The sequence below is a fragment of the Rhinatrema bivittatum genome, chromosome 17 (assembly GCF_901001135.1).
Source record: "Rhinatrema bivittatum chromosome 17, aRhiBiv1.1, whole genome shotgun sequence".
In the NCBI taxonomy this organism is placed as follows: domain Eukaryota; kingdom Metazoa; phylum Chordata; class Amphibia; order Gymnophiona; family Rhinatrematidae; genus Rhinatrema; species Rhinatrema bivittatum.
Genome location: NC_042631.1, coordinates 7,755,706 through 7,770,771, shown reverse-complemented (window position 1 = coordinate 7,770,771; position 15,066 = coordinate 7,755,706). Strand labels below are relative to the sequence as shown.

Genomic DNA, 15,066 nt, shown 5'->3' with positions numbered 1-15,066 from the left:
CACTATGATATATTTTCTTGCTTTTTCAGGTGAAGAACTTCACTGATGTTCATCCTGATTATGGAGCTCGTGTCCAGGCACTGCTGACCCAACTCAATGCTAAGAAGGGGTCATAGGTAAATGATGTCACTCATCTATTCTTATGATGAAAACAAGTTGCTTTTAATGCTGTGCATGGCATTAAAAACATTCACTGAAAAACTTACAAACCTTTAGCTACATTGAAGGCAATTTTCTGTCAGGCAAGTTATGCAAGCAAAATGCTTTTTACCTGCATAAATCGCTTTGAAAATTTCTGATTTAACTATTTTATGCTAATACTGCTGCTGAAAGCCGTGGCAGAGAATACATAGGAAGCTCCTGTGCATATGATGCTCCTCTGTGAAGGCACATGGGCTGCCAGAAGTGGGTAGATAATGCAGAAAACACTATAGCTGCATGCAAGTTCAGAATTACACATGAAAACCTGAAAATCTGCAAAAAGGTTGCATGGTTAGCTAAGCACCAAGGACAGTTATGTTTGGGGAACTGTATCAACTTTCTCAAATTGGGAAACTTAACTCTGCCAGCCCATTCTTTCCATCTTTCTCTTTTCAGCAGTTTGCACAGTCACTCGAGTGTTCCCCTTCCTTCCTCTCTCAACTCCTTTAAACTTTCTCTGCCCCATCATTATTTATTGGAACCTCCCCACAATTGTCCTCCACTCTCCCTCTCCACCCCCAGCAGTGAGTGTTTCCTGTGCAGCATGGCCTCATTCCACTTAACATTTCCTCCCCAGGAATGACAGCTCTCAGCTGTGGCATTCAGTGCATCGGGCAGCAGGTAGATGGCATTAGTGGGCTGAGTGCACCGGGACACAATATGAGTGGGCATCTGTTCTCCCTTCAGAACATGCAGCCTGTTTAGTAAGGAAATGCATGGACAGCAGGGGGAGTATGGAGGAATAGGAGCAACTGGGGGGGTATGGAGGAATAGGAGCAACTGGGGGGACTTGTAGTTCAGTGATTTCATTGTGTTCCTGTGCTGCTGGTTATACCAGTCCATCAGCAAATTTCCTGGTGTCCCATGCAGTAGTCCAAGCCTGCATGGGGATTTTGAGCAGCTCTACAATGCTTTCTATTTGCCAAGCAGGAATGTGCTGTTGTGTTCCTAATAGCCAGCATTCTGACAGCCAGTGGCCATTGGGGAGGTTTTTTTTGTCAATTTTTTGAACCCATGTGACGTTTCTGGCAAAACTACCATTGTCTGACAAATCTACTTATTCATAGGCAGATGCAATACAGTGCTCTCGGCTGAATTCACAACTTTACCGGTGCTTAGTTGCACACTTTGGATATGCATCCAAAACCCTTCATGAAATAAGGGGATTAGCACGTTCAAACATGCGTGAAGCTAATAGTGCTCATCACATGTAAATTCATGTTGATGAGGCTATTACCCTCCGATGCAAATAAAATGTGCACCCAACCTGTACATTTTTACTCTCAAAAATTCATGCCTGCCCCGGAGCAAGTGTTAATTCTTGAGCAGCCCCATAAGTTTACAGAAAATATTGCTTTTCTGTAGTTCCTCCGACTTAACAAAAAAGTGCCACCAGCGGTCAGGTTAGGAAAATGGATGCTCGATTAACAAGCATCCATTTTCCTAACCCATGGCTGTGCACAGGTTAGGGAAAGAAATGCTTGTAAACTTGAGCATCTGTTTTCCTAACCCACCGACAGCTTCTTCTCCTGGGTGCCAAGGAGGCATTAGGGATGCAAAATGTTCCCTAGTGCCTCCTTTCTACCATTGCAGCCCATTTAAATATTAAATCGGATGCCCGAGAGAGGTGGATCGCCGCGTGTTAAAGGCATGGGCACTGAATCATGAGCTCCCGATTAACGCACCCCGATAATGAATTGGTCTGTCAGTGCTTTACTTCACCACCACAATCATCTCTCTATCTATAATAACAGCAAGTGGCCCTACAAGGATATTCATACCCATAAACGTAGGCTTGCCATTAGTCTATAGATTATTGTGATTGTCCATTACGAAGGTTCCAATCATAGCCACGTCTTCCGCTGTTTCTTATGAAAATACCACTATTGCAAGCTGTTGAGTCCTTTTCTTTGCAAGATCACAGACAAAGAAAGCTCATGGGCATAAACAGGTTCCCTATCCCTTTAATAGTCACAGTTTCACAGTAATAAAATGAACATTAAAAAAACCCAAAAAACTGAAGGTCTTCCATTAATCCCCCTCCTAGTCAAACACATTCAGGATTTAACAAGCAGTTTTTCCCTTTTTGCAACTAAAAGTCCTAACTCGCTGAACATTTCCCCCCATAGACAGAATGGGAGAAAAGCCTTAGTGAGTTAGGCCCAAAGTTTGCAACAGTAAGAGAAAAAAAATCACGCAGGACTTAAGTAGGGTTTTTATTGCTCACATGCTGGGGTCCTTTATCTCCCTTGTGCCTGTCGTTCCCCCCTGACAACAAGCCTTTTATCCTCTGATTTCTTTTGCCTATTGAGAGTTTCTGGTCATCCCTCTCCTCGGGAATTCCACCCCCAGAGCCCCTTACTTCGGCTACAATTATTAAATGCCAGATGGGAGTTGTAGTTCTTTTCCCTCCTGAATTTTCCTTCTACCCTGGGGGTTCAAACTTCTGTTTGTTAAATTTTGTCCATTTGCATATGATGAGTGTGCACACTGAATGTGTCCAATTGTGCTTATATTTTAGGATGCACTAAAACTATACAAATTACACATATCATTTTGGCAATCTGTGGAAGACAAGTCTGTGCAGAAATTTGTCATCATTACAATGAAGATTGTGCAGTCTCCATTAATAGATGTGGTTAATGTTAGCGTGCAGTATGACAAATCAAATGTTCAGTCTTTGTACACTAAAGATGTTCCCTACTCAAATGACATTTCACACCAATGCTATGCAATGGTTTTACCTTGTGCCTTGTAGTCATTCAGAAAATCAGAGTCAGCAAAGTATGAAATGAGCCATTATGATTACTTATTGCTACTCAGTATCACTTAAAACTATGTGTGGAAAGAAAGCTAGACCTTTTTCCCTTCTTTTCCTACCCTTTTATTTTAATCACAATGGGCCTGATTTTCAAAAGCATTTATGCACTTTACCTGTGTAAGTGGGCTTTACCTGTGTAAGTGGGCTTTTGAAAATTGTTACATGTGCCATTCAATTGTCAATTGCTTTTACCCATGTTAAATGCACTTAGAGATAAATGACTTTTGAAAATTGCTACAATAGTATGTTACATTTACATACATAACTCCTTTGAAAATTCACCTGTATGATTATTACTTTGGCAACACGTAAAATTGTCATGCTAATAAAATTATCTGAATCTCAGTCTGAGACCTAATAAAAGTAAGTTACTAAGTCTATACATTTATAAATCTATTAGTATAAGAAAATAGGCAAATGTACTAATCCATAACTAATGGGGACAATCTTCAATAGCCCATGTTGTTTGCAAGGTAGATAGGCTATTTTTAAGTGAAACAACCTTTTCTCTTTGAAAATGCGTGGGCGCAAAATCATCATGTTAAAAGCATCCATATACTTTGCACCTGCTATTTGTGTGGGTAACTGAACAGGAGAAAAATAGCATATGTAGGGATATCCCATATACATGTGCTATTTTTCTCCTTGACTTTAACACACCCATACCACTTATGTGCTGTGGCAGACCCACATAATTTTAACCGCAATTTTCAGTCAGGCAATTTTACACAGGTAAATACCTAGGAACCTATGCAAATGGCTTTGAAATTGCCATCAATATGTGCGATGGTAATCTTATGACATCTTGGGCCAGACATGCTAAGGGACTTTTTCCGACTGTATGTCTATGTGAAAAATGCTTAGTACATCTGATCTCTTATGTGCATGATCATATTACAATATTTAAAATACTTCATTTGTATTTGGGAATTGTACCAATAACGAGTGGGGAAAGCAGGCAGATCCATGGCTTTAGGAATGCTTTCCAACAATGATTTTAACAAGGAAATAATGGGGTTCTTATGTTATATACTGTTCAATCTCTAACAAATTGGCATTTCATTTATGTCACTTAATTTTCCAAGTGGATTCTGATATTGGATGGAGGAATCTTGACTGCTTAATAACTGGTCTTTAACTTGGTCAGAACAGAGGTTACTTTCTCAGACTGTTTTCAGCATAGGGACAGTAACAGCTGCACGCATATGCCGGTTATATATTATAACATACGCATATACGCGTGCATGGTGTAAGAGAGGCTGAACGCATGTACATGTGCACACAATTTTATATGGATGCGCACAAGTGCGTGCAAATGCTGCCTCTACCGCATAAGTGGAGAGATTTTAGTAGAAGTGCATGCAGACACAATTACCAGTTTCCCCAGTTCGTTCCCAGTTCACCCAAGTAAAGAATAGGACTTCCTAAACCCCCTAGTTAGCCTCCCTTTTACCCTGTAACCCCAACCCTACAATACCCCGCTGACTAGCCTAGTTTTTGTAGGACTTACGCGCCATCCATAGCAGAAGTAAAGTTACGTGGTAGGGGACCCCGGCGTGTGCTTATGCGCAAAAGTATTTACGCGTTGGTTTCATTCATAAATCCTGTAATGCTCATGTCCTGCCCCTTTTTTGTGAAAAAATTTTTGTGCACATACAAAGTGATAGGCAGATAGGAGGGCGCCTTTTAAAATCCACGCGGCACGCACCAGCCAATCTTCTGCGTGTATGCCCCAGCTTTGGTGTGGGCAGGGCTTTTAAAATTCACCACTAAATGTGGATCCATGCTGGCAGTTAGTGCTTTAGGAATATTGGAAAGCAACTCCATCCAAAACCAATTCTCCCCACCCCAAATCTCACAAGGTATGGGGACAGAGAAAATGTAAAACTCTTTCTGTGTCCCAGCCTCTGCTGAACATGGGACGGGGTCATCCTACAATTCTCTCCTTCCCTCACACAATTTGATACCAAGTTGAAGACTGGCTTGGCTAGGAAAGCATTTACAAAGTGAGGCCTCTGGATGCTTTTCCCACTTTTTTCCCCTTTTAATTTTACCAGTTGAGTCTAAGGGCCTTTCCTCAAAAGAAAAATCTGAATGCTGCTGAGAGATTGCCCTGGGAAGGGAAGATCTTAGATATATCATGTAATTTCTGTGCTTAATTGTTCATTATTAGCGATGCTTCTTCATTAGCATACAAACTTTCAGTGATTATAATAAAAATGATTGCAATATGGAGGTGATTGTGTGAGGGAGTGGTGGTGCAGGCAGGACAGGTTTAGGAATAATGTAGGCATCACATTTTCATAGGTGCCAGAGCGTCACAGTTGCTGCCATGTTTTCATCCGCTTGTCTCCTCTAGCAGCATGGGTTCCACAGCAGTGCCCTGCTGCTCCACACCCTCCTTCAGATCAGGCAATGGGGCACCCTGGGGCCTGTCAGCAGATAAGGGCTACAGGAGGCGCCAGCCATGACTTGGAGAGAAGGTGGATGCCCTGAGAGGAGGGGATTTTGGAATGGGGACACATCACTGGAATCCATCCCCGGATGAATGGCATGTGTCTGGGGAGGTGTAGGTGTCAGTGTCACTTTTCCCTCCATTACCAGGGGCATTAGAATATAAGCCCTCTCTGAGGCAGGGCCCTGCTGTACCTGAATTGTAACTTGCCAAAATCCAAATCCATGTGTGTGTGGGCAGTATGGCTGCTTCATTTATTTCCTGTCTTATTTTGCCTGTTTTGTTCTGCACCAAGTTGCTTGGAATTGGGGCAGGGTAAAGGGGGCTTTTGGAATGGAGTGATCACCAACTTTCATAGCCTCTAACACCCTCATGTAGAAAGCAATGAGGATTTGTTGTAAAGGTTCATTCTCTGAAAAGATTTTGAACTTGTCTGAGATACTCTCATTTTCTTCTGATGAGCCAGATCTGGCGACTTTCGGTTCCTCCTTTGGAGCGTTATATTTTGCCCTCAGACAGACCGATATGGACATCTTTTACACAGTTCCTGCCAACATTCCATAGAGTGGAAAGCATAAAAAGAGAGAAAACCTGATATTGTTTTCAGTTTGCTCTGGTCTAACAGCATCAGAAGGGAATGAGATACAGAAAGAACAATAGAGTTAGAAATTAATGTGGGCATCAAAAATTAATTCTGATTACAATATGCTAATTAAAAACTATTGCATATTCTGTTTTCTGTGATTGAATTTTCATGACTACTACTATGCTATATTTCAAAATAAAAACAAAATCATACACTTGTTAAAAATGACATTTATAAGAAAAGAATGCTTACTGCTTTTCTTTTGTCCTATAAAGTGAAGTTGATTGTATTTTAAACTATGTGCTTGTAAGTTTGTTATAGTGGGGGGGGGGGGGGGGGGGGGAGGGGGGAAGAGAGACAAAGAGAAATTTGTTGCGATTTAACCAAGATAAAAAAGTGAAAAATACCAGTTTAGTTTTCTCGGAAATAATGGAAATGGTAAGAGTAAAGAGGTTAGCATTAAACTATACAAAAAACACAGGTGGAGAAGGACCAGCAGAGTTATCAGGAGAAACAGGAGGCCAGGAAAGTGGTTACGAGAGCAAAGGCCTAAAGGAAGAAAAAAACTGCCCCAGTTAATAAACGAGAAAGTTAAAACCTTTAGATGTGTGAGGGAAAAGTGAAAAACCAAAGAAGGAATAAGGACAATAAAGGGAGAAGGATTTTTTTGAAGATAAGGAAAGGAAAAAGCCACATATCATAGCCTAGTAGTTAGTGCCATGGGCTATGAACCTGGAGACCAGGGTATGAGTCCTGCTGTCGCTCCTTGTGACCTTGGGCAAGTCACTTTAACCTCCATTGCCTCAGGTACAAACTTGAGCCCTCTGGGGATAGGGAGATACCTACAGTACCTGAATGTAATCCACTTTGAAGCACTGAAAAAGTGCAAAAAGTGGAAAATAAATAAAATCTTAAATAAGTTCTTACATAAGAACCACCATTCTGGGTCAGACCAAGGCCAGACCATCAAGGGGAAGGCCATGGATCTAAGATGGGTAATGGCATTGATAAATGCAAAAAGAAGAATGCAAATTAAAGAAGAGGAGGCAAATGAGTGAATAAGACCATGGGATCCAATAGTGTACACCCCAGATACTAAATAAGTACAAGAATGCCCCTTGAAGCTCTCTTCAACTTGTCCTTGAAGATGGTTCTAAGGAATTGTCAGATTGCAGATGCAGTCCTACTACACAAAAGGAGTAAAGTGGCCACGTACGTGGTTAGAGCAATCGGCTGAGAAACAGAGAAGCCAAGGCTCAAATCCCACTGACACTTTGTATGACCTTGGGCAAATCAATGTACCTCCCACTGCCTGCCAGATACAGACTTAGATTGGGGCAGGGACTTATTGTATCTGAATACTTAACACCATTAGCACTGCACTGCATACATCCACTAGCATTACAAAAATGATAAGTAGTATTATTAAAAGTAGGAACAAAGAGGAGAGGGCAACTACAGACCTGTTAGTGGGAAAAACTGTGAAAACATTACTAAAGAAAAACAAGTAGATTACAGGACAGCAAACATGGTTTCAAAAAGGGAAGATCCAGTCAGATGAACTTGATAAAAGTGATGAATTTGGTGCAAGACAGAAGACTGGTAAGCAAGCTGAACAGTAAAAAGTTGTAAATTAGGGAAGGAACTGGCCGAGTGGCAGGACACAGAGTGGTGGTAAATGGAGTCTATTTAGGTGCCCCAGAGCTTGGTACCTGGCCCGGTTCTTTTCAAGATCTTTATTAGCAACATTGCTGAAGAGCTTGATTGGAAAATATGCATGTTTGCAGATGATACTTAAATTTGAAACAAAGCCGACATGCTGGATGGGATAGAAAAAAATGAAAGTAGAGTAGAAAAACCTGAAAAATGGTGTTGAGTTTGGAAAATGAGTTTCAGTGGGAAAAAGTATAAAATCATGCATTTGAGATGCAAAAAGTCCATTAGTCACATATCAGGAAAAAAGAAAACACAACCTATGTATTTCTTCAGTCCACAATTAAAGGGGATAGCCAACCCTACGACAGAAGAAAAATGCATTGATACATCAACAAAATAATGACAAGGTAGCTGAAATCATCCAATAAGGGAGATTCAGATAGATCCATTCAAGTTTATCTCTGGGTTATAAAGTTGGCAAGCTGGGAGGCATCAGAACAAATATGCTTTGTTCCCCTGTTTTACCACACATCTGCACAGAAAATTCAGCCAAAATAAGCACCCAGCTGCAAAACCCCTGGGTCTCATTGATAAAAATCTTTTCATTTTCATTTCCTGCCTTTGTCACATCAGGAAAAAATATTAAATTTCAAATTTGAGAGATTTCTCTAGTCTGAAAAAAGCTTTAAAATATAATCTATATCTGAGTCTAATACAAAGGTGGAGAAAATCTTTATTTTAAAACATTTCTATTCCACCCTTCTTGTATCCAGGGCAGATTACAAAAAAAAACAAACCCCATTCACAATCATGTTGAAAATGACATTTATTTATTTAACAGTTTTATATACCGCAGTTCAGGTAACAATGTTACTAATCACTTCGGTTCACATTTCAACAATTACAATGACAATATAAAGAGTAATTTATAAAGTCTTACATAGAACAGGGGGGAGTGAAACTTGGATAACTTACAATGAACAGGGAGATATATAACAATAAATAAGTTAATCATTAAAAGCAATTTTAAAAAGGTGTGCTTTAAGAGCCTTTCTAAATATTTTGGAATCATTATAGATTCTTAATTCTTTAGGAGGTGTATTCCAAAACATTGGAATACTACTGAGGAAGTGCTGGTGTTATTTTCTTCTCAAAAGAATGATGAATCTTATCTCAAAAGTGCTGTTAAAATGTGAAGTCACATCCATAGGTGAAATGAACAAAAGTTTCAGGACTCTATACCCCCAGGCACCAAATTAGGATGTGTGACACTATCACTAATAATCACAGGGATCCTGAAATTAGCAGCAAGATTGTTACTAGCTCAAGACTGACATCTAGAGTTCTTTAGCAGCATTACAGTCATTTCTGAAAACAGAAAGTATAAATAAAGTTCAACAATTATATTCCTGATCACTGAATACTTGATTTTTTTTAATGTGAAATTAGCATACATTCAAATAAGCAATGTGTAGAGCAAGTCAGAATGCTAAAAAGATTGTACAGGCAGCAAAGTCTCCAGAAGCCAGCTGAAAGCGAATTGTGAAGTTCACAGAGTAAAACCATAACTATATTTATGATTTGGTTAAAATGGTTTACAATAATCTCTAATCTTCAACTTAAAAGGTTAATCTGCCCAAGTACTTGTCATTGTTTATTATAATTAGCAAGCTGCAGAAATATTAACAATTGCAGGAAACATCACCACTGGTAAACAAACTTTCAGGTTAGAACAGCAGCAGAGTAAAAAGGTGTTCTCCAATTACAATGCATACCTTCATAGCAAAAATAATTTGTCTGCAGTCTTTATTACAGAGCAGCCTTTACCACAAAGTTCAGTAACTCCCATTCACAGTCTGTTGTAAAAAAAAAAAAAAAAAAAAGGGACCACCACTGTACACTGATCCAGTAATACCACATCTACAGTTAAGTATATTTTGTGTAAGAGCAAATTAAATTGAACTTAATAATTAAAAAATAAGCTTATGAAATATTGAGCACAAGAACACAATCATGTTAGTTCTTTCCATGAGGTGACTCTCGCTATAATCCTGCACTAATAGGGAAATCCTGTTGAACAGCATTTAAATGAAATCTGTACTCTCTACTGCTCAAAATGTATTTATTTATTTAAATGCTTTTATATACCGGTATTCGTGGGTACATCATATCTGTTTACATGAAAACATATCGCAGTACATAGAACATGGAGGGGTAAACGTGCAGAGAAATAGGAACAAAATAAAAGGAGAGGAATTCAGACTGGGATTATTAAAGCAAACTAATACAAACTAAAACAAACTAATAGTAACTAATACAAAATGTAATGGGAAATACAAAGACAATATAATTTAGGGTGGCTTTTAGGGAGCCAGGGGTGGCATAAGATAATGAAATGGGTGGAGAGTGGTTATGGGTTTTATCAAGTGGGGGTCTTGCAAGCTTTCGTAACAGTGAGAGGGTCTCATAACAGAGAGAGATTTACAGTAGGGAAGTGTGATAGCATTATAGATGGAGGTAGATAATTACCTGGGGGGTTGCAGGGAAGGGAGGGAGTGAAAGATTTCAAAAGAACACATAAGTGAAGGGCTCGTAGCTAGGAACAGGTTAGAGTAAATGTATAAGTATATGTCTTTACAAAAAGAGTTTATCCACTGACTGTGCTGAGTCAGAGAACTTCGGACGGAGCATAAAAATTGCCAAACTAGATCAGAGCAAAGGTCCGCCTAGGTCAGTATCCTGCCTCTGTCAGTGGCAGCCAGAAAGCAAAGTCCAGAAGTCAATATAACACAGGGGATCTCTGAAAGGAAGGAATTAAAAAGCTGAGCGGGAGATATAGATGGGCCATAGGGTTTTAATCTAATCTATAGTAGGAACAGGATTGAGACCTTGGAAAAAATACATGAGAAGATGCTGCTGAGAATTTATATTCTTATTTACCCAAAGTGGTAAAGAACCAGAGAAGAAGTCAACTGGGCAGATTGCACAGGTCAATTGGTCCTTATTTGTACTCAACCATTATGTTACTATATATCCTGCGTTTGCTAAAGCATTATTACCATACATGGGCCCTCAGCTGTTGAATCCTCCAGCAACATGCAAAATAAAGCTGGTGGAAATGCTGTAGGCCGTCTTAGTTACATGATATATGGGTTTTCATATCAGTGACTCCCAACCTATTTTATCTCATGGCAAACTATCACCTTCCCACTCTCCACTCCTCACTCCGTTGCCATCACCACCTTCCCTTCCCACCTTCCATCACCATATTCATTTTCCTCCATCCCCTTGGAATCGCCACCTTCCCTTTCCACCCCCCTGACACTCCCAAGAACCCTTACTTCCCTCCCCACCTCACTGGCATCATCGGGAACACCCTTAGCTAGCAAGAGGAATTGAATAGGCAGCATTTCTTACCCAATGCTACCTCTTCTTCAGCTGGCTTTCTTCCAAAGTCAGAACTCATTGGGGCTTCGTAGGTTTGCAAGACCCACTGGCCCCAGAGAGTTCCAACTTGAGAGGGAGAGGAGGAAGCAGCTGGAATGAAGTGTTGCTTGCTGACTCCTGGTGGCTGGAGGGGATGTGCAGTGCCGGTGGAAGGTCTGCAGCTGCCCTAGGCCGTGATGATGTTTCAGCATCACATGATCTCTCTCTCCGTTCAAAAATGCCACCCTGACCTCCGACTCCACCATCCCTCCCAATTCCGGCGCCCTAGGCAACTGCCTAATCCGCCTAATGCTCCCGCGACCCTGGGAATATGCAAGAAATGGTGGAAGGGAAAGATCAAAACTGTGCCAGTGGTAGCGGTGACTGTGACTGTCTTCCCTGGCAAATATTTTTGGGAAACCTAAGGTTCCCACACAGCACAGCAGTTGGGAACCTCTGCCATATATAATAGGTGCATTTTGTAACAGATGCAGCAGTTGTTCTGATTTGTGCCTTTGTCCTAAGGTCTGCTACCAGATCTGCCTCCCTCACTTGTTGACAGACCAGGGTCAATGACCTTTGCTCAGTTTTTAAAGCATAATCAGCTAAGCTTGAATGGCAGACCCACCAGTCAATGAACTGTAAAAACCCAAGAAGATGGTAGCACTTCTTGATCAATAGAGGAGCAGCTCTAATGGGCAGGTATCTAACACCATGAGTAGTGAGCTCCACATCACTTGAAAAGGAGGTATGTAGGCGAGCCATATGTAAGCAGGCAATTAATTAATTCAACCATTCTCTGAATGCTAGCAACACACATACCCTTGTGTGTAAAGCATTAAAGCAGAGAGTGTACCAAACTTTTATTATGCAGGCAGAGGAGAAGAGAACATGCCAGAGAAGAGAGACAAAGTCACAGACCAGATGAAGATAAGTAATAAGGGTCAGAGATCTCTGCTAAGAACTCAGGATGCAGGCGAGGAAGTGTAGCCCTCAAAAGATCATCACACAAGCCAGTACCTCTGAGACATGTTATCCAGGATATGAGGTGGGAGGAAGGGGCGAGGAGAGGGAAAAGAGGGAAAGGGGTCCTTGCACCAGGATGGTTAGAAGGCAGAATGTGGAACATGTGCTGGATATTCAGTTCTACAGCAGGCATGCATTACCCACCTCCTGAGGCAGCTTCAGGGACTGGAGGACTGGGGGGGGGGGGGGGGGGGTAACTACCAGGGCTAGTGGAAGCACTAGGCAGCCTAAGTGATTGCCACTGCTGGCCCTCTCCTCTGGAACTCCTTTCCAAAGGAGATTAGATCAACCAGAGAATCTAGATTCTTCACGAACGCTCTGAAAAACATATCTATGTCAACAAGCTTATTCTAACTGCTTGAATATTACCATCACTTCGATTGATGTTTTTATAGTATTTCACAACTTAATTGTTTGTTTTTCTTGAGATGGTACTTTGTTTTTATGTTTGCTTATTATGTATGTTTTATTGTACCTCACTTCAAACGTAGGAGGAGTAACAAACACTTTTAGTAAATAAATAACTGCGTGGCAACAGCTGGCATAGAGGACAATGGGATATCTGCACAGTTGCATTGGGGTTTACTGGAGGAGTAGTATCCCAGTGGTTAGAGCAGCAGGCTGGTTCAAATCCTGCTTCTTTCATGGATACTTCTTGTGACCTTACACAAACCACTTCACTCTCCATTGCTTCAGGTACAACTTAGATTGTAAATTCTCTGCGGCAGGGGAAATAACTACAGTACCTGAATTATAACTCGCCTTGAGCTCAGATTTTGCAAAAAGTAAAAAATTACATCTAAAAATCCAAATTCTCCATGCTCAACCAATTTGCCACACCAGTGTTATTTTATGAACTGCACCATGGTTACACCTCTTTTTGTTACATGCCTATATTTTATGTTATAGGTTTATACCCTATGTTACACTTGAGTTTACATTTATATTGTATGTTGGACTAACTTTATTATAAGAATCGCATCTCTTACACTTATTTCACACTATGCCATTCGTATCAAATGAACTAACCCATCTCCACAATCTGACCACATTACCTGTACTAAATCGTTAAACATGTTAACTAAATGAAAAAAAAATTGTGAACAGTTGTGATGACAAAACCGAACGACGGTATATAAAACTCTATAAATAAATAAAAATAAATAAATCAATCTAAAGACTGCATGGCAGCATAGGAGACCAGGAGTAGTGGGGGTACATTGCACATTATTGGGGCAATGGGGATAGAGTAGCATGGAATCAGGAGCAATGAGAATAACTGCAAACAGTATTGGGGTCATTAATGTCTGAAATTAGGGCAAGGATGGTGACTGCAGCATTGGTGCAATGGGATAACTGCATAGCATTATCAGAGCCCAGGGGCAATGAGAATAACTGTACAGCAGCATCTGCAATCAGGGTCAATGGAGGCAATTCCACTGCATTGGGAATCAGGGTCAATGGAGGCAATTCCACTGCATCTGCAATCAGGGTCAATGGAGGCAATTCCACTGCATCGGGAATCAGGGTCAATGGAGGTACTTCCACTGCATTGGGAATCAGGGACAACAACTGCACGGCAATATTGGGACCAGGGCTGCCACAAGGGTGGGCAAGATGGGCGACTGCCCTGGGTGGTGCCAGGGGGGGTGGGGGCACCAACCTGCCTATGAGCCTAAAAGGGAAGGGAGGAAGGCACCAAAAGCAGCACTTGCTCAAGGTGACATTTTGGTAAGAGACTGCCCCGATTTGTACAATGGGAGTAACTGCACGAGGGCATCTGGTAATGCAGGATAACTGCACTGCAGCATCAGGGACCTAAGTCAATAACTGCATGGCTGCGTTGGGAATTAGGGAGAAAGAGGGCAACAGTACAGTACTGGGACCATGGGAGTGCAGTGGCATCAGCAGTTACACTAAAGCACCATTACAAAGCTTTTGTCTTCCTTGTCTTGTTTATTTAAGGGATAATCCTTATTCTCTTCCTATATAAAAGTCAAAGTTGATTTAACTCTTTTAGGATTTCAGAATGTCCAATTTTAACTTAAAATACTTGGCACACTCACAGCCAAGTGATGACTGCAGCCACACTGGGAGCCCATGTCCTTGAATCTGTCAAATTAATCTTGTTACATATGTGAAATCTGCCTAACTATAATCACACAGAAAAGGTGTGCCTTGACAACTGGCACTACTGCTCATAAGATCTAAACTCGTGTTGATAATTCAGTCCCTTTTTTGTACCTACCGCTATATGTCCAAAATTATATATGCACAATGCATATCTGCATGAGTTGCTTTTTCCTCTACTTCTCGTAGTAGATCCTGATTGGACACCAGCATAGTCAATCCCATGTCAGACTCTATAGGGTACATATTCAGTGTGCATGTCTGGCTAAATTCAGCACTTAGCCAGACAAATGCTTAGGGTTGAAAATTTCCCAGCTGCTGAATGCCTCTGGCGTATCCTGCTAAATAATTAGCTGGTTTCCTGGGGAAGGGTTGAGTGATCCAGCTAATTTAGCCAGATTATTTTAGGACTGCATGAAAGCAGTCCTATAGATTGCTGGGTAAACTTATCTGGCTAACCTGCCAATAGACAAGTATGCATTGATGAATATTTGGCATAATTTAGCCAGATAAGTTTATCCAGCTAACTTATGCAGACATCCTACTGCTGAATATTGCCCTCTAGACATAACTTTCAAGAAAGCAAGTTAACCCCATACATGCATCTTTGTTTGCACATCCAGGCCCCAATATAATAAAATGCACTAGGCTGTGCTCACAGTTTTACCTTCAAATGTGAGCCCATTTTTTGCATGCAGAATTGATTCCTGATGCAGAATTGGGCACAACGCATGCACAAACTGGTACTTCTATATTTAAATCCCA

The 15,066-nt window shown here is 40.9% G+C and overlaps 1 protein-coding gene across 1 annotated transcript in view; it reads left to right on the top strand.

Annotated features, from left to right (window-relative positions):
- LOC115079196 (catalase-like) overlaps positions 1-3,367 on the top strand; it is a 36,572-nt gene extending 33,205 nt beyond the window's left edge. The window contains exons 12-13 of the mRNA XM_029582447.1: positions 30-116; positions 2,723-3,367. Coding sequence (XP_029438307.1) covers positions 30-116 — 87 coding nt within the window. The 3' untranslated portion in view covers positions 2,723-3,367. The remainder of the gene's footprint in view (positions 1-29; positions 117-2,722) is intronic.
- Positions 3,368-15,066: the final 11,699 nt, after the last annotated feature.